Consider the following 20,947-nt stretch of genomic DNA (forward strand, 5'->3'; position numbering starts at 1 on the left):
GATCGGTGGTTCTCTCCGGCACTCCGGCTTCCTCCACCAATAAAAACTGACCACCACGAAATAGCACAATATTGTTGAAAGTGGCATTGAACACCAATCAATCAATCAATCAATTAACTTTTTTGACAATACTTAAAAAGTCGAATTCTGAAGCTTGTGAACAATATTTTTTTAATCTGAGCATGCAAATTGAAGATTATGTGATATACATTATCTTTATTACGTAAGCTGAATAAGAATATTAAATATGAGATTCCGAGATACAATAAAAAATGTAACTTTTCAACCGAATTCCTTGTGTTCTTAAGTGATAGTAAACTCGTAGAAGCCCGCAAAGCAATGTGGTTCATTCAGTCGATTGGTCAATTTCTCAGGTGCATGTTTACATTTTGTGTTTAGGAAATTAGTTTTCAAATGTATTCTTACGTCAGAATTCTAGTGGTCCTGGCCTGTTTAGTAAGACAAGTAATTTCGTTGAAAAATACCTTAACAGAATGTAAGACAGCAAAAATTAGCGCTTTTTATATTGAGTCGCTTTATTTAATGAAATGTTATTGGAAAATATGCGTTAAATACAAATGAATAAATAAGAACAAACTCAAGGCTACATGGTCAATAAATAGTGAAAAATCCTTTAATCTTTAATCTTTTGTCAACGTACAGATTTTTATAATGAATTTGATCATGAATTTCTGACGTGGGACAGGAGTATTTTTCAAGGACGGTATATAAATTTTCAAGTTTTACTAGACAGGCTAATTTTTTTTTAAATACAAGTCCAGCTTATTCATTTCATACCCCGTCACCCTCCACGTCCCCCATAATATTTGTATTCATTGAAAAAAATAAACACAAAAATTACTAAAACTGGTTTATCACGAATTTCAGCAAGGTTGAGCATATTCTGGGACATGAATATTTTTAGCGGGTTTATTGTGGTAATTATTTTCAATGTTTTCTTATTATTTCTTGTTTGATCAATTTGACTTTTGTAACTTTTCTTAACTATTAAAGAAATACATATAATTGCAGAAAATAGTTACGTGAGATCTGCAGACTTTGATTTCTGTTTGCTTTACAAGCTTATCCGGAATACTCTTAATATTGGAATTCCGACTGATGGTTGGGCATGTGAACCAAAACCTGGGAGTATATCACAAATGGATGATATTGAACGAATTCGATCTCACAGAAACTTTTCATCGCACACTTCGACGCATGAGCTTCCAAAACAGAAATTTCAAACCAAATGGAATGATTTATCTCAGGTTTTCATTTTTAAATTTAAATTTTAAATGTATATTTAAATGCTTGCATTGAGTAAAGAGTTGGTATGGTTTGGACATATTTGGATGCAAACTGGTAAAAAATTGTTTAGATATATTTTTGCATTCAATCTGGTGATAGGATCTTATTTTTTTATACATGCATTTGCAATCGGGACACAAATTTGGAACCGTCTAATGGAAAAACATTTAGGCTTGAGGACTCTTGAAGAGCGCTTTGTGTACAGAAGATTCATCAGGTGTGCTCGAATCTCACCATTTGGGAGTCTAAATCAAGAGTTAACGGGGACAAAAAGGTTAAGTTAAATAAACTTTTCCATTTACGATTTTGTTATATTCCACAGCGATATAACTGGGGAATTTAACCCATTCATAATATTTCTCGATAGTGCTTAATATAAATTTTTTAGAAGGTTAGATTTATAATGAGCCTATTGTCCTGAAATAAAAGCATATTAGAATAATGAGCTGTCAAACTTACAGCAAATTAAGTTTTCTGTATTTTGATAGGCGCTTTCAGGCTTTTTTTACCTGCCACATTCTATGCCTATTTTCCAATCTATCAAGAACGATTACTCCTGAACATCTAAAAAAAATTCGCCGATTTCAAACTTGACTACCATTTTGTCATCAATAACAGCATATTAAAGTGCAATTGTTGAATAGAACATAAGTAATTGCATTTTATCATAAAATGCCGTTTTTTCAATCTATCAAGAACCATAACTCATTGACAGCAAAGGTCAAAATCATATATATCTAACTTGAGTTCCATTTTTCGACAGTAACAACATATTAAAATTTTAAAAGCATTGGGCAAGTGGTTCATGAGTAATTGCACGGAAACGACATGAAGCGCCATTTTAATTAGATCAGGGACCATAACTCCTGAAAGGTAAAAGTAAAAAAAGTCTACTTTGAACTTGACCCCCATTTTGTCACCAATAACAACATATTATTATTTGAAAACCATTGGTAGAAGGGTTCATAAGTTATTGAAAGTAAACGACATAAAAAGTGTCAATTTCCAATATATCAAGGACCATAACTCCTGTACAGTAAAAGGGAAAATTGCTAATATCGAACTTGACCTCTATTTTGTCATTCGTATCAAAACATTAAAATTTGAAAAGCATTGGTTGAACGGAAACTGTTGGCAGCCGACTACCCGCCTGCCATACTTCACCAAATAAATAACTGGTACGTCCGAAGAGCTTTTCTGGGTTTACCTTCATCAGGAAAACTCCAACCCGAATATTTTAAAAGCAAATAATGTATAAGAACTAAAAAAGTTCAAGAGCTATATGACAAAAAAGGATCAATGCGTTTACATGGGTCGTATCTAAATTTACTGACTCTGAAAGAAAACATTACTGTAAACATAGGTGTGCTATTTCGTTTGAAATAATGTTTCTTCTGGTATAGCCAAACTTCCATAACAAATCTTTGTATCTATGAAAGGTTTAGTTAAAGTTTAAAGTAATGTGTAGTAACGAAACTTCTGACTTAAAAATTTACCAGTTATACATACTAGTAGATTACATAAATTGAAATCTAACATGTCACTACATAAACGAGCATAACTAAATACTTATCCAATATCCGCACCGTAAGAAGAGGCCAATGTAACATCAATGTCCAAAAAAAAGAAAAAAAAAAACAATAGGGAACGAAAGATCGTCTGTATCGTCATACATTTCTGTATAGTATTTCCCATGTCAAACTGAAGTGATACGTAATCGAGAACAGGTATTTTTACTAGTTTTATTGAGTTTGGTGGCTAGTTCTTTCATTAGCCATGCCGTAAAAACATTTCCAACTTAGTAAGGTAATAACATAAACACTAATATAAAGATATGAGATGTGATTTGATTGATAATGAATTAACTATACTAGAGAGACCAAATGACGTGGATGAAAGCAACTATAAGTAACCATACTGCCTTCAACAATGGAAAAAACCATGCCTTATAGCAAGCTACCGTACTTTGACCTATAATGGTTTACTTTTATAAATTTTGACTTGGATGGAGAGTTGTCTCATTGGCACTCATACCATATCTTCTTATATCTATATAAAGGGATTCGGCACAACAAAATGTGAAACAATTCAATCGAGAAAAACAACGGCTTGTATAATGTGAAAAAAATAATAAAAAAAAACAACAAATATGACAGACAGCAACTAACAACAATCACTGAAATACAGGCTCATAACTTCAGACGGGCACATACAATGTACACCCGGTTAAACATGTGTGTGAGTGCTCAACACTTCCCCTAACCTCAGACAGTGGTGAAAAGGCACATCACAAGATCACACTATAAAAATCAGTTTGAAAAGGCTTGTCTCATCAAATTGACATTAAGCACATGAAAATAAAGCAGAAGCTACTGATTAAAGAGTACTTTCAGTAATTTAAAGCTAGTTCAAAGCCAATTTTAATATGCAAATACATCGTTCAGATTTATCCAAAGGATTTAATGTGAAAGTTAAATCATTTATATAATGCAGTGTTTCAATTTATCAACTCATTACATTTCATATTATATTATAAATATCTAACTGACAACAAAATGTCTTTGCAGGCCATCATCAGATTAAGCTGTAGAAACCTAACCAAGGAGGTGAAAAGTCTTTTGCAAAGAACATTTGATAAACATCAACAAAACGAATATAATAAATTCATAAGAGAGTACATGACAGAAGTTCAAGGGGAAGTAGGTATTTGTCGAAGAGCTGTGAATGTTGTTATCAAAAGAGTTGACAGTCTTGAAGCCAATGTGGAATGTGTTCAACAACATCTTTTAGACATTGAGGAAAAGCTTCCAGATGATCATATTCCTCCTCATATAAGAAGTAAGTCTTTTGTTTTAAATTCAGACTGGTCATGTATTTATCGTTGGATCGTGTCTGTCATATCAATTGTTTGTAAATTGTTTAATTATAAATTGGGCAGTTAGTTTTCTCTTCACTTCATTTCATTTCAACTGGTGGATAGTTGTCTCATTGGCAATTATACCACATCTATTTATTTTTATATATATCTAAGGTGTATTTTTCTAAAATAACTAGAAACACATCATGAATCACTTTGTGTGATGAGTTTATTTGTATGTGTTACTCCTATCAAAAAGACGTCAAAGCAAAATTTAATTCTTTAAAATATTGTACAAGGCAACGTTGCAAAGGTCTGACAATAAGATAAGTAGAATGTGGTGACGATGATCAATATGAACGTCGGATTTCACATTCGTATGCAAAACCGAGGCAAGAGAATAATGCAACTCAATGTTCGCTTTTTTATACGCCCGTTTACGGGACGTATTATGGTATACCGTTGTCCGTCCGTCCGTCCATCCGTCCGTCGTCAACATGTCGGACATTAACTCAAAAACGCTTTAAATAATATGCAGGAAACTTTGCTGAATTGTTTATATCCATTGACGTGAGCTTCCTTTCGTTTTTTATAAATTTCAGATTTGCCGTTTCTGAGTTTTGGGTTTTTATTCATTAAAAAAGGTGGATTTTCCAGTTTTCCGACAATATCTCAAGAATGCTTTCACCAACTTGCAAGAAATTTTGGTGAATTGTTTATATATATTGACATGAGCTCCCTTTCGATTTTTATAAATTTTAGATTTTACGTTTATGAGTTACATGGTTTTATTCATTAAAAAGGGGGATTTTCCAGTTTTCTGACAATAACTAAAAAATGCTTTCAGCAGTTCTCATGAAACTTTGGTGAATTGCTTATATCTGTTGATGTAAGTTCCCTTTAGAATTTTATAAATTTTAGATTTTACATTTCTGAGTTACGGGGTTTTATTCATTAAAAAAAGTGGGGAATTTCCAGTTTTTGGACAATAACTCAAAAATGCTTTAAGCAGTTCGCATGAAACTTTGGTGAATTATTTATAGCTATTGATGTAATCTCCCTATTGATTTTCATAAATTTCAATTATGACATTGAGAAGAAATTGAACTTTATTTGTTTATAGTCTGACAACAGATTTACTAAGTATTGCGCAACAGCACAGTGTATTGCACAACAGCAATAAATCTTTAATTGAATATAAATTCAATTCATATAACCAATTTCAAGTTCTTTGACTACATTTATTCAGAAACCTATAATATGTCAAATATTTAATTACAATCCAAATTCAGACCTGTATCAAGCTTGAATATTGTGTCCATTTTTGCCCCAACTGTTCGGGGTTGGACCTCTGCGGGTGTATCCAGCTGCGCTCAGCGAAGCAGTTTATTAGACTAGTTGCATTATCCTCATAATTGCTTGCAGTTTCTTGTAGCAAAATTTATCAAGTTTACGAAAAAAAATCTGTGCTTAACTGGTAACTATTGACTGAGAAAATTTTTTATTATTTATCGGTTTAAAGTATCCATATTATGAAGAGTTTTTTTTCAAACAACAGCTTATGTGTCTGTAAAAAGACAAGTCCATATGATTTAATCAATATTTTGACAAACATGTTGCCGTTTATTAAATCATTTCTACGTAAATGTATGATCTCTGGTTTATTATCCTTTCGAGTAGATGTTTTCCTTTGAAACAACATTTGTTGTATTAAATTATAAATCTGAAATCTTTGCTAAGTTTTGCAATGAGTCGACGGTAATGCTTGTCTTATCTGAGAGGTTCATATCGTCTAACATAGCATTAAAAGCACTTGACAGCACCTGTTGCGTCATGATTTCGACAATTACTATCTCTTTGGTTATGCTCGATGCTAACAAGTTTGAATGGCTGTTAAATCTTTATAGTAGAGATGCTAAAACCAAAAAGGAAGCTGACATTAAATATTACTGAATTGGTCATTTCTGTATATTTACTGGTACATGTAACACAATGCTATATCATTAAGTCATGGAAACTTAACCACGGCGGTTCAAAGTATATTGCTTAAGGATGTATTCTTCTGACGTTACAGTCTCGTTGAAATCTCGTTCTAGAATTATTCCCAAAACATGTGATACAAGTGGAAAATATCAATGAATTTAAAAAATGTTATAATCAAACTTAACTCTGTGACAAAATTGCGTATTTACAATGAGTAGTTTTTGGGTAATCAATTTTTCAAATTTTATTACCAATCAAGTCAGTCTTTTTAGCCAAAATTTTGAGAAAATGGGTGAGGGGTACAAGAAATGATTTTACCAGAAACATGTACATCCCATATCACTTTTTTCTTTTCAAATTTCTTAGATATGTATTTTTTCAATCATTTATAACAAAGAAGTTGAAATAATATGCATTTTGTTCTTAAAAAAGAGAAAAATCACAAATTTACAAAATTGACAGCATGTTAATTTGACACAAAAAAGCGTCGAAATATGATAAAACTTTCTTATATTAACACCTACCTATATTTTTTTAAGTTAAATTTATTCAGATTGGTCCACTTCAACTTTATTGAAAGTATTGTGGAACTGTGATTTTTTTCACGATAATTGCCCAAAAAAAGGTAAAAATTGATGAAAAATGGGAAAATCATCAAAATTGGGTACTTTCAAAGGGCCGTAGCAAAATAAGAAGTGCACCACGTTATGATTTTTTCTTCACCAATTATTTTTTTACAGTCATATAAACCCAAAAATCAGGTTAAGAAAAAATGTTAAATTCTAGAAATGTTTGGCTCCTCAGAGGTGTACATCCTTAAGAAAGATAACGCAGATACAGTAAATTGTGCTTCATATCTTTACCTGCTTAAAAAATGACAATGAGGGTCGGTTGATAACAAAAAAAATTCCAAGAAAACAGGTGTTTAACACCACTTTCAGTACTGTTGGCGGTCAGTTTTTTATTGGTGGAGGAAGCCGGAGTGCCTGGAGAGAACCACTGATCTTCGGTAGGAAAACTGACATTCCTAGTCAATTAAGATTGGAGTCGAACGCACCTGCCACGTGCGGAACTCGAAATCGAAGTTTTAGCGTTGGCTAGTGATCGATACACTTCTACGACCACTTGGCCACTGAGACCCTTCTCATCTTGTTTTCTTGGTTGGGTAAATCCAAACTCCCCTTTAAACCAGGTTTAACCGTCTATTGTCTGTCAAAATGCCTGTACCGAGTTTCTTAATATGAGTCATATCAAGGGGTTAAGTACTTGGGGCTGGCTTTATACAGCTAGCTAGCTTCGAGTAATTGGAACATTCTTTGATATGGTATAATTTACTCTTTTGGTGGTTTTGTTAACTGTTATATCGTTACAGTAGAGTTGAATACTACTTCTGTTCTGTATTGATTTTTATAGTACGTTAATTTATGCTTTTTCTTACTCTACGGATTGAGATTAAAAAGGGGAATGAAGTTTAACCCAGCCACATTTTAAATTGCCTGTCCCAAGTCAGGAACTTTGTCAGTAGTTGTGGTTTGACATATCATAAGGTTTATCGTTATTTGGTAAATTGCCTAAGGTAATAGTGACAGACCTTTGATTTTTTGGTTTTCGTTAAATTAATCCACAACTTTTGTAGACTCAAGACAATTTAGAACTTGACACTTTTCTGTTGACGACTCTTTGTTGCCCTCTTGATGTCTTTTGGTTACATTTGTTGTTATATTGCTGTCTGTCTCATTGTATTATTCCCACATCTTCTTTTTTCATCTTTTCATTTAGACAATCCCATTGGAGTAGTTTTCTGCTATAACCTTATTTTAAACATATGCTTTTACATGGTCAGTTTTATCAGCGAAGTAAACTATGGACCTTTGGTATGAAAATGACAAAAAGTAAATCAGATACAACTTTTCAAAGGAAAAATGAAATAAACCTCCTTGGAAGAAAATAGTTAATAATGCCAGCTACACTGCGATTCAACTTTAAAACTCTAGTTTACAATAAATTTAATTTGTACTAGTAGTAGATAGTTTTACTTCTACTTAACGTCATATTATACTTTTCATAGTATCAATGCGAAATTCAACAGTCTATCCTAAAATTGAGGTAAATTATATATATGGCCTTCCAAATTCCGTTTCGATTCCTAACATCACTGAAGAGACATTAATTGTCGAAATCCGGATATGGTGTACTAATTTTTGGCACATTTGTTTGCGGTATACCATCTTTTCCGCAAGTTCATTGTTTTCTGTTTGGTATTAAATTAATAGTTAGGATCCATTTTGTTACATCTGGTGATCCGTTTATTTGGCAATCGCCAATGGCAGTCAGCAGGGTTTAAGAACATCTGTTGTTCGACCTGCTAGTCAAATGCGTTTTGTTAAAATATACTTTTTCTCTTTTTTGGTCTTTTGGAAAATGTTGTTTGTGCTGTATTTAGACCCCTCTACAAAGAAATTTGTTTTGCATGCACACGTATAAAAATTGCGCTTTTCATCCAACGTGATCATTGGTTTGAACGTTGTTTTCAATTTAGACTTGTTTATAGTTTTTCGTTTGGGCTTGTATAGTATATATTTGCCTTCGGGTTAATATGATCCGTTGATCCTATATCGACTCTTCAAAATTCAACAGTATATCCTAAAATTGAGGTAAATTATATGGCCTTCCAAATTCCGTTTCGATTCGTAACATCACTGAAGAGACATTAATTGTTGAAATCCGGATATGGTGTACTAATTTTTGCACATTTGTTTGCGGTATACCATCCTTTCCGCAAGTTTATTGTTTTCTGTTTGGTATTAAATTAATAGTTAAGATCCATTTTGTTACATCTGGTGATCCGTTTTTTCGGCAATCGCCAATAGCAGTCGGCAGGGTTTAAGAACATCTGTTGTTCGACCTGCTAGTCAAATGCGTTTTGTTAAAATATATTTTTTCACTTTTTTGGTCTTTTGGAAAATGTTGTTTGTGCTGTATTTAGACCCCTCTACGAAAAAATTTGTTTTGCATGCACACGTATAAAAATTGCGGTTTTTATCCAACGTGATCATAGGTTTGAACGTTGTTTTCAATTTAGACTTGTTTATAATTTTTCGTTTGGGCTTGTATATATTTGCCTTCGGGTTTGTATGATCCGTTCATCCTATTTCGACTCTTGAAAATTCAACAGTATATCCTAAAATTGAGGTAAATTATATGGCCTTCCAAATTCTGTTTCGATTCCTAACATCACTGAAGAGACATTAATTGTTGAAATCCGGATATGGTGTACTAATTTTTGCACATTTGTTTGCGGTATACCATCTTTTCCGCAAGTTTATTGTTTTCTGTTTGGTATTAAATTAATAGTTAAGATCCATTTTGTTACATCTGGTGATCCGTTTATTTGGCAATCGCCAATGGCAGTCAGCAGGGTTTAAGAACATCTGTTGTTCGACCTGCTAGTCAAATGCGTTTTGTTAAAATATACTTTTTCACTTTTTTGGTCTTTTGGAAAATGTTGTTTGTGCTGTATTTAGACCCCTCTACCAAGAAATTTGTTTTGCATGCACACGTATAAAAATTGCGCTTTTCATCCAACGTGATCATTGGTTTGAACGTTGTTTTCAATTTAGACTTGTTTATAGTTTTTCGTTTGGGCTTGTATAGTATATATTTGCCTTCGGGTTAATATGATCCGTTGATCCTATATCGACTCTTCAAAATTCAACAGTATATCCTAAAATTGAGGTAAATTATATGGCCTTCCAAATTCCGTTTCGATTCCTAAGATCACTGAAGAGAAATTAATTGTCGAAATCCGGATATGGTGTACTAATTTTTTCACATTTGTTTGCGGTATACCATCTTTTCTGTAAGTTTATTGTTTTCTGTTTGGTATTAGATTATTGGTTAAGATCCATTTTGTTACATCTGGTGATCCGTTTGTTTGGCAATCGCCAATGGCAGTCAGCAGGGTTTAAGAACATCTGGTGTTCGACCTGCTAGTCAAATGCGTTTTGTTAAAATATATTTTTTCACTTTTTTGGTCTTTTGGAAAATGTTGTTTGTGCTGTATTTAGACCCCTCTACGAAAAAATTTGTTTTGCATGCACACGTATAAAAATTGCGCTTTTCATCCAACGTGATCATTGGTTTGAACGTTGTTTTCAATTTAGACTTGTTTATAGTTTTTCGTTTGGGCTTGTATAGTATATATTTGCCTTCGGGTTAATATGATCCGTTGATCCTATATCGACTCTTCAAAATTCAACAGTATATCCTAAAATTGAGGTAAATTATATGGCCTTCCAAATTCTGTTTCGATTCCTAACATCACTGAAGAGACATTAATTGTTGAAATCCGGATATGGTGTACTAATTTTTGCACATTTGTTTGCGGTATACCATCTTTTCCGCAAGTTTATTGTTTTCTGTTTGGTATTAAATTCATAGTTAAGATCCATTTTGTTACATCTGGTGATCCGTTTGTTTGGCAATCGCCAATGGCAGTCAGCAGGGTTTAAGAACATCTGTTGTTCGACCTGCTAGTCAAATGCGTTTTGTTAAAATATACTTTTTCACTTTTTTGGTCTTTTGGAAAATGTTGTTTGTGCTGTAATTAGACCCCTCTACCAAGAAATTTGTTTTGCATGCACACGTATAAAAATTGCGGTTTTTATCCAACGTGATCATAGGTTTGAACGTTGTTTTCAATTTAGACTTGTTTATAGTTTTCCGTTTGGGCTTGTATATATTTGCCTTCGGGTTATTATGATCCGTTCATCCTATTTCGACTCTTGAAAATTCAACAGTATATCCTAAAATTGAGGTAAATTATATGGCCTTCCAAATTTCGTTTTGATTCCTAAGATCACTGAAGAGAAATTAATTGTCGAAATCCGGATATGGTGTACTTATTTTTGCACATTTGTTTGCGGTATACCATCTTTTCCGTAAGTTTATTGTTTTCTGTTTGGTATTAAATTAATAGTTAAAATCCATTTTGTTACATCTGGTGATCCGTTTATTTGGCAATCGCCAATGGCAGTCAGCAGGGTTTAAGAACATCGGATGTTCGACCTGCTAGTCAAATGCGTTTTGTTAAAATATACATTTTCACTTTTTTGGTCTTTTGGAAAATGTTGTTTGTGATGTATTTAGACCCCTCTACCAAGAAATTTGTTTCGCGTGCACACGTATAAAAATTGCGGTTTTTATCCAACGTGATCATAGTTTTCAACGTTGTTTTCATTTTAAACATATGATTGCGTTGGATGAAAACCGCAGTTTTTAAACATGTGCATGCAAAACAAAGGGTAGAGGGGTCTAAATACAGCACAAACAACATTTTCCAAAAGACCAAAAAAGTGAAAAAGTATATTTTAACAAAACGCATTTGACAAGCAGGTCGAACAACGGATGTTCTTAAACACTGCTGACTGCCATGGCGATTGCCAAATAAAAGGATCACCAGATGTAACAAAATGGATCTTAATTATTAATTTAATACTAAACAAAAACCAATAAACTTCCGGAAAAGATGATTAACCGCAAACATGAGGTGCAAAAATTGGTACACCATATCCGGATTTTGACAATTAATGTCTCTTCAGTGATGTTAGGAATCGAAACGGTATTTGGAAGGCCATATAATTTACCTCAATTTCGGATTGACATTAGAATTTTGAAGAGTCGAAATAGGATGAACGGATTATATAAATTCGAAGGCAAATATAATACAAGCCCAAACGAAAAAATATAAACAGGTCTAAATTGAAAACAACGTTCACAAAATATATATCTATATACATAATAACAATTACCAGGGATGACTTTTTTGAGACACAATAACTTCCACACATCAAGTTCCTGCTTTCTTAAGTCTATTTCCGCCTCATTTTTCTCTCACAAATATCCAGCAATATTAATGGAACTATTTTTTTTGGATGGAGTGGCATCATTATAATTATCATCACCTAAAATATATACCGTTTGAATTAATTTAATTTAATCTAAATCTGTTTGATAATTAAAACACTTGATATAAGTCATTCCCAATGTCCGTCAGACATGTGCAATGTCCAGTAATAAATGGTTTGGTCCAGTAAAATGTCATTAATTACTGGACAAAATTACCAGTGAAGATGGAAGAATTTTGTAATACTCATAATGTAAAAGACTGCCAAAAAACACTGACTGGACCAGTAATGCTTGAACAATTACTGAACCAAAACACAACTGAGGTCCAAAAAACCTTTGGAACCTCTGTGATATGCAATTTATGTTTATGTCCCTGTTCCAATATTCAGGTTAATTTCCTTCCGTGAAGTCTTTTCATATGTTTTTGGCCTTTAATAAAATAAACACATCATGTTATTGTACAGTGCGAATGTCCCTTCATAATTTATTAAGAAATGCATGGGAACCTCTTATTGTTAATATATTTCAAGCTTTGTATTTTCTCAATTTTCAAGATTATTTATCCTATACACCTTTTTATATTTCTGTTTTTGTATATAAAAATCTAAAATTGAGACAGCTTGTAACAGCCAACTGCACTTAAATTTAATTCTGCCTACAGTAAAATAATGACATCTTTTGAAAATATTTATATAATAAACAATTAAGTTATGTACTATATTCTTTGCATTGAGTTTATACTTGGCCCATTCTAAAGCAATACTCATGTTTATCTATCTATATAACTGATTTAATATCAAAAGTATAAAATTTGATGATAAATTAATCACAATAAAGAAGTTTTTTACTTTTTGTAGGGATAATATTTTCCATGGCTTGTTTTCTGATGTCTTTGCCACGATTTTCATCCATTTCCCTTTTCTGTTTATCTTTTTCTTTCTGCTGCTCTTCATCTTCAAACAAGGTTATGATTTCCTGCAATAAAATTTTCTTCTCCCCGTACTCCTCATATATTCCTGATCTGGAATATTCAAGCAATATAACAATTTTATAATATTACGAGAATGCAATTGACATGCAAGAAATATTGAATTAGTTAAATGTACAGAATAGTCTCTGGTCAAAATTGTTTTAAAATAACGTTTTTGTTCCTTAATATTTTTTTTATATAATACCACTTTGAAAAAGAAAATATTGGAATTAGATAATAATTATGAATAAAACTCATTTCATTCATTTTTTTTCAATCATTTTCAAAATGTGATTTCAACCATATATTTTTCAATAACTACACATATATGTTAACTAGTAACACTTTCATTTGTTAAACATTCAATGACGCATATGAGATTTTTTATCAGATTTATTTTGTGGATATTAACTTTTGTAAGTTGATTTATTTTCAGTAAATTTGAAGTAATCATGATATATTAATAGTACCTCTTCAAAAACTCGGCATTTTGTTTCTTATGATGCTAAAGTAGCAAACATGCTCTTTCTCTAACACGTCTTGTATCCAGTTGGAAATCTAATCTAGATAATATTGAAGCTATCTCAGTCCAGGCTGATTTATTCTTGAATGGTTTTTTTTGCTAAAACCTCTCGGAGTAGACCAAGGTCATCTTTCGGCTGAAAACTGACCTGTTTCTTTCTGTTTTCACTGTTCATTCTAAAAAAAAATCAAAAGGATTTGTGCGAAAAAAAAATTTGACATCCCTTACTTTTTTTTTTAAAAAACACTATTAGTCCCCCTTGAATTTTATTCTGCATCACACATCTTAGGCAATATCATTGATTAACTTCTTTTGACCTCGGAAAGAATACCGAGTTTGAACTAATTTGACAACATAATTTACCGGGCACCTGCCCACCAACCCCCTTTTTTAACGACCCCAAAATCATGTATTGATTATAAATAAACTCATCAGAGATACCAGGATGAACTTCTTAAAAAGCGACAAAAACGCTGTCACATGATTTTTGGCGAAACTATGAATAATACTAGTGATCTAATTGAAGTTGTTATATTTGATTGAAATTGCTATTGGACAAACCTTCAATATGCCGTCATTTTACATCGCATGGTTTGCCCTTTTACCGTTTCACTGAGCTTTCACACTATAGTGATAAAAGCTTTAAATATAATTTATAATTCTGGCACATTCTCTAGTTTCTGTAAATATATAACTTCATTCACAATATTTCGTTTGAAAGAAATAGAAGCCACAAGGACTTACCTGTTTGTAGCCGCCGCCTCACACGTTGTCCTATACGTGTACTTTTCAGCGCCAAACAAAACTGATGACGTAATACGCAGAAATTCAGGGGTTTTCCCCTGCTACAAGTAGACGTACACGAATAAGTTCCTTTGCTTAACTTCTCTATTGTATAACTATTTGAACTCATCTAAAGTTTGCAAATTTAATTTTAGAGGATTACACAAATAATTTGCAACATTTGGAAGTGGTACAGAAAGAAATATTTTTTTATATCATTCGCATTATTAATATATATGAAAAAAGCAAAATAGCAAACAAAGGTATCCCTTGTTTACTTATGAAACTGAATCATTTCCATAAGAAACAAATCACAAAAACGTTTCTTCATTGGAAATAATACATATCAAATTGCTGTGCATAAATGATTTTACCAGGAAACAAACAATGAAAAAAAATAACATTTCCTTGGGAAATTTTACATTGTCAATTGTTATTCATGAATAATTTTCCCGGGAAACAAACAACAAAACGTTTGTTTTCCAGGGAAATATTCTTTTGGTTGTTTCTTTCCTAGGAAGGACAACTAGTCATGATAGATAGATTAATATGTATTATTTCCTAATGAAATGTTTTGATGAGTACTTTCACGGATAATTATACATTTTTTTTTTAGACTATGATCATTGATTTATTGGTCTAAAGCTGTTACAATAACCTTATTGCTACAGCTTTCACAAACAAGGTACCCTGATATATTAATATCTTTAAGAACAGGGTGTCTTAAAGATAAGTTTTACTTTATAATTGTTAGCTAATTACAAATACAAATATGTTATAATATAAACTTATATAATTGCAAATCATTTAAATTTGCATTTACGTATATTTTATTCCGGATTTGACCTTTACTTTTCCATCCTTAATCTACCTGACACATATTTTACTCGTTTAGAAAAATCGTGCGTGTGTCCAGTGTGATCAAATAATCGTAACCTGACATGATTGAAGGATAATTATACATGAATGACAGATGAAAATATATTGTTACCCAAAGTAACGATTTTTTATTGGTTTTTTCTTTAGGGAATATGGGGCCTCGGTGGCCAAGTGGTCTAATTAGTTCTAATTATGCAATCACTAGCCAGTCAACACTGAGGTTGTGAGTTCGAACCCCGCTCATGCAGGTGCACTCGACTCCAATCTTAATTGACTAGGATTGTCAGTTTTCCTATCGAAGGTCGGTGGTTTTCTCCGGGCACTCCGGCTTCCTCCACCAATAAAAACTGGCCGCCACGAAATAGCCCAAATGTGGTGCTTAAAAGTGGTGTTAAAACACCAACAATCAATCAATCAATCTTTAGGGAATGTATTCATTGATTTAAATTGAAAATGTATATTTTCCAAAGGAAATGTTTTTTGGTTGTCAGTTTCCTGGGAAAACTAGTCAGGGATAATAGATTGATAGATTGATTGATTGATTAATTGATCAATTGATTGATTGGTTGATTGATTGATTGATTGATTGGTGATTAACGCCACTTTCAGTACTATTTCGTGGCGGTCAGTTTTTATTGGTGGAGTCGAGCGCAACTGCCACGTGCGGGATTCCAATTATAGTATGGAGCTTTGCGATATTTCTAAACTTTTAAATTAAAGACAAAATTTTAAAAAAAACACAAGTAATTAAGATACGAGTAGGTACAAATGCATGTGGGTCTTTTGTGCATGAGAATAAAAAAATTCCGAAGAAAGATAAAAGCTTCTTCTTTTTAAAGCATGTATTTACATCTCTGCCCCCGGTAACAGTTTTTGTGAAGAAAAAAATTAAAAACGGGTAATAATATCAGCGAAAAGAGAAAGTCCGGTACACCTTTTTATGTTCAGACGTGTTTGAGTTGACTGTTTTGTCTTGAAAACGTTTAAAGCAAAAATATGTGATGAAGCATCTCGATTCAGATTCCATTATTTTATATCTTTAGGCTACATGTTGATATAACAACATTAAAAATTCAAAGTACCAAGAAATGAAATATATGTGTCAAATGAAATAAATTTCTAATATGCAGAGTAGGTGATTTTGAATAACAATTTTTTATAAAAAGCACTTGACGACACACTTAACTTGTGTGGATCTTTATTGTGCATAACGTCAAAAATACCATGTTTTGTGTGTGTTATCTATGGTCATTAGTCTTCATTCTTTAAAAATTTTGAGTCTGACCTTCCACAAAAATTTTAAATATAATTTTTTTATTGTTTTTTTAACTTTCGAAAATTCCTCCTGACAACCGATCCGATAATAGTTTGAAGTTTACAAAAGGTATACAAGTATACTAAATGATGCTTAATAGCTAATTGACACATTTGTCTTTTATAATACAACTGTCATGTTAGGATCACAATGATGCTATGTGGATACATTTATCGGTTTTCAAGAGCTTAATTGACAGCGCGTCATCCATACAATGGCTTCCATTTTCGTAATTGAAAATTTGAGGTGTCGTAATTGAGAGATGATTTTGACGAAGTAGAATCCTGACTGTGTTGACTGGCTAGTGATACAGTAGTTCGACTATTGGGACCACCCGGTCACCGATGTCCTATGATAATAGATGAATATGTATTGTTTCACAGGGAATTTTTTTTTGTGGGTTGTTTCCTGTAGAATTTAGTCAGGGATAATAGACGGATATGTCTGCTTCACAGTGAAATTTTTTGGGATGGTTTGTTTACTAAGAAACTAGTATAATAGATTAATATATATTGTTTCAAAAAAGGATCGTTTTTGTTGTCTCTGTCGAAGGGAAGTTATACATGGATAATAGTTGAAAATGTATAATTTTCTCTGGAAACAGACTACAAACACATTTCCTTTAAAAACAATATAATACATTAATTTGTATCCCTGAGTAGTTCCCCATTTGCTAACATGATTATGATTGAGTACTACTTATGAAAATTAATTATATGCTACTTGTTTGATATTATATTTGAGAGGATTTTTATAAACAATATTATATAATGAGATGTTTTGTTTCAAGACGTAAGATTTTTTTTAGTCTTAACATTATATAATTACTTACAACTATAGAGAATAGAGTATCTTGTTTGGGGTTTTTGTAAGAGTTGATAGAAAATTATCTATAAAAATATCCATAAAAAATATAGCAATAAAATTTGTCTGGGTAAACAACAATTAACTGTTAATTGTTATTCAAAGAAAATGAATAAAAACTACAAAGAGTTCAAGACTTTTATTCTGAAAAGGAATAGTCAAACGTACCGACATTGTAAATAGATACCGAGGATTAGATAGTCTCATCTTAAATCGTAATGAACTTTTGGTCTCTGGTGGATAGTCTCATTGGGAATCATACCACACCCCCTTATTTTCATATTTCTACAGGTGATTATTTGTATACATTTTTTTTTATTATTCAGGAAGTCAAAATGAGATACTTGGCCATTGGAAGTTAGATAACCATGTTTTTATAAAAGAAACACAGGGATTTTGCCATACTTTCAATTTGGTACAGACGAAAAACGTCGTAATAATATTAGGAGGTCCGGGTGCTGGAAAGACAGTTACAGCCCGTTGTATTGCATTACAACTGCAAGAGAAAGGATGGGAAGTTGTTCCTGTATTTACACCAGAAGATCTAATGAAGTATAGAGACATCGAAAGACAGCAAGTATTTTTACTTGATGATTTTGTTGGATCTTTTGCCTTAAATGAGACCATGTATGATGATATTGTTAGGTACAAGACATTAATTTTTGATTCTCTCGAACAAAAAACTAAAATTTTATTGACTTGTAGAAAATCAGTTTATAATGCATTAACAAAGTTGCAAGACCTCTGTTCAGTACATGTGGTTGATTTAGAAAGCGTTGAAAACAGATTTAACATTGAAGAAAAAAGAAAAATCCTCCATAAACACTGTGATGCAATGTGTGTTCCAAATGTAAAATACGAAAACATATCGTTAGAAAATGCTACTTTCATGTTCCCTGTTCTTTGTAAACTTTTTGCCTGCAATAAAAAGTATCAAACGCTAGGTGAAAGATTTTTCAGAAAACCATTTGAAGGTCTATGTATGGAATTTGATAAAATGCAAGAAAGGAATACAGATTGTTATGCTGCACTGATTATTTGTATGATCACTGGTAACAAACTATCAATTAACAGATTACCGGCAAGTAAAATCAAAGACTGCATTTACGACTCGTGTGGATTAAACCGAGGAACTTCAGACAAAAAGATAAAAGACGCGTTAGAACAAATGGTAGGCACGTATGTTACAAAGATTGACGATTGTTATTCTTTTATACACGATTCATTATTTGATATTCTAGCCTATCATTATGGGAGGTTCGTGAAAGATTTCCCAAATATAATAAAGTACCTTCCAAGTAACTTTATATCAAACAAAATTTGTTTTGATTCAGATGAGACTGTCGATACGTTTTTCGTCCACAAAACTGAAGATCAGTTTTACCATATAGCAGAAGGACTTTACAAAGAGTTACAATATGTGTACCTCTATGAAGTTTTCATGGCGAGATTACTTTATCATGAACCGTTTGTTAATGCATTTCTCGAAATGTTAAACAGTAAGTCATACGACAGTTTTAAGAAGGTATTTCTTTCCGTGCATGAGAATACGCCATGCGAAAACCCTGATGATATTGATGATATGGTACATAACTTATTAGTAGATGTTGCATTCTTTGATTTTAAAGAGGAAAGATATTGCATTCGTGCCATTAGCTGGGTAGTATATTTTGGGCATTTCCGGCTACTTGAGTACATTATGGGTCGAGTACATGCCGAGGAAGGTTCCTACCAGGCAGTGTTTGGTAATGAGAAAATGGAACAAACACGACTACTTGTCCTTTGTTGTTACAGAAACGATGAGAAAATGACCAGACTTTTGTTAGATCATATAGATCTTGATTGTATAAATGAAAACTTATTGACAAACAACATAGTCAAAACAGTGTCGAACGCTCATCGGTGTCATACACCCCTAACTGTAGCCTGTCGAAGCGGAAATTTACCTATTGTCAAGTTACTGGTACAATCTGGCGCGGAGATTGATGAAAATGATCCAAATAAATTGTCACCTTTATCTGTAGCCTATTATTACGGTAACATCAGAATTGTTAACTTTCTGTTGAATAACAGTACATCTCAAAGCACATATTTAACAATGGAACAACCGATAAATGAACATACTGTACGCATTATTACGTATCGAAGCGAGGATTGGCCGTCAATAACTGTGACAATTCAATCCAGAACACATCTGAGTGACGATGATCAATTTATTGTATGGGCTGACAGATATAGAAATAAAAAAATCAAAAGAGGAGGGTATGAAGCCGAACGTTCCAAATCACATAAAGTGGATGAAGCAACCCAGGAAAGAAAGTCGAAAATGGTTCGGTGGGCAGAGAGAGAATTTGATAACAAATCGAAACTAAACTTTAGAAAAAATAGCCAAGGAAACAGTTATATTGCAACCAAAACAACTAAGCACAAAACTTGCACGTACCAAGTTGACGGAGATGGAAATATGAGATATTTAGTACGAGGAAATCGCCGCGGTAATTCTCGTAAGAGAAAACCAAAAGAGCCAAAGCCCAAGCATTCAGCGGCTAAAGTAGTACGTGAATACTCTTGTTAATGCTAAACAGGTGTATACCCTTATCAAAAAAATATATATTATGGCGTTTTTCATTATTATCGTTAGGTAAAATAATTGCATATTATCACCACAAAGGTATTAATATATCAAGAAGGAAGACCAAAACGAGGCTATGATAATTGGAACAAATAACATCATTTGCTCTTTCTTTTTTTCTCTCTTTTCATCTGTTTCCTTATTTGTTTCACAATATATCAGAACTTTTGAATAATTTACGGAAATAGAAAAATAAAATCAAGTCAACAATACTGGTAACGATAGATTAAATTTAAATATATCATTTTAGTGTTCATACTCTATCACGTCAGAAAATTAACAAGACGTCCAAAAGTTGTCAATTTGAATTTAGTTTGCAAATTATGCATCAACAAATCAACAAAGTACGTGGTATGCAACTTTTGACTACTAGTATCAATACCGAAACTACCATTATAGAGAATAATATCAAGAAAGCTATAAAGCAACTCAAAATATGAAAGCAGCAGACGTCACGAAAATGGCATAGCGGCAGAACATGTAAAAAAAACTTTATGATAGTTTACTAAAAATACTTCAGATGATTTGAAACTATATTCTATTAGAGGAAAACGTACCATCAATGTTTAAAACTGTGACAGTCTCGCCAATTGTCAAAAACAGAAAACTATTATAAGAAAAAGAAAACTACGTAGTTACTTCAGTTATTGGAAAAGTATGTAATTACTTTATTTTGGACAAGGCAAATCTTATGAAATCTGGCCAATCTCTATTACAATTTGGATTTATACAAGATTTAATCAAAACATGGCAGTCCTAATACTTTCTGAAGCCTGCTTAGAGATTTTGGGAAAGCAAACGATCTTTTTCACAATACTTGATAGCCAGAAGTCCTTTGACGTTGTAAGTCCTGAAATATTGATAGAAAGGTAGTATAAAAATGGATTGAATTCGAATTTGTGAACCATTATTGAGGAGCTGTACAA

At 32.4% G+C, this 20,947-nt stretch overlaps 2 protein-coding genes across 3 annotated transcripts in view; both read left to right on the forward strand.

Annotated features, from left to right (window-relative positions):
• Positions 1-20,351, forward strand: part of LOC127711240 (uncharacterized) — an 80,402-nt gene extending 60,051 nt beyond the window's left edge. For both annotated transcript variants that reach the window (XM_052217230.1, XM_052217231.1), the window contains 3 exons: positions 1,033-1,268; positions 3,876-4,146; positions 17,716-20,351. In XM_052217230.1, coding sequence (XP_052073190.1) covers positions 1,033-1,268; positions 3,876-4,146; positions 17,716-19,964 — 2,756 coding nt within the window. In that variant the 3' untranslated portion in view covers positions 19,965-20,351. The remainder of the gene's footprint in view (positions 1-1,032; positions 1,269-3,875; positions 4,147-17,715) is intronic.
• The window catches only part of LOC127711242 (major facilitator superfamily domain-containing protein 12-like), a 256,747-nt gene that overhangs the window by 121,794 nt on the left and 114,006 nt on the right, over positions 1-20,947 (forward strand). The window lies entirely within an intron of this gene.

This window comes from Mytilus californianus, unplaced genomic scaffold (assembly GCF_021869535.1).
Source record: "Mytilus californianus isolate M0D057914Y unplaced genomic scaffold, xbMytCali1.0.p SCAF_8, whole genome shotgun sequence".
Classification (NCBI taxonomy): domain Eukaryota; kingdom Metazoa; phylum Mollusca; class Bivalvia; order Mytilida; family Mytilidae; genus Mytilus; species Mytilus californianus.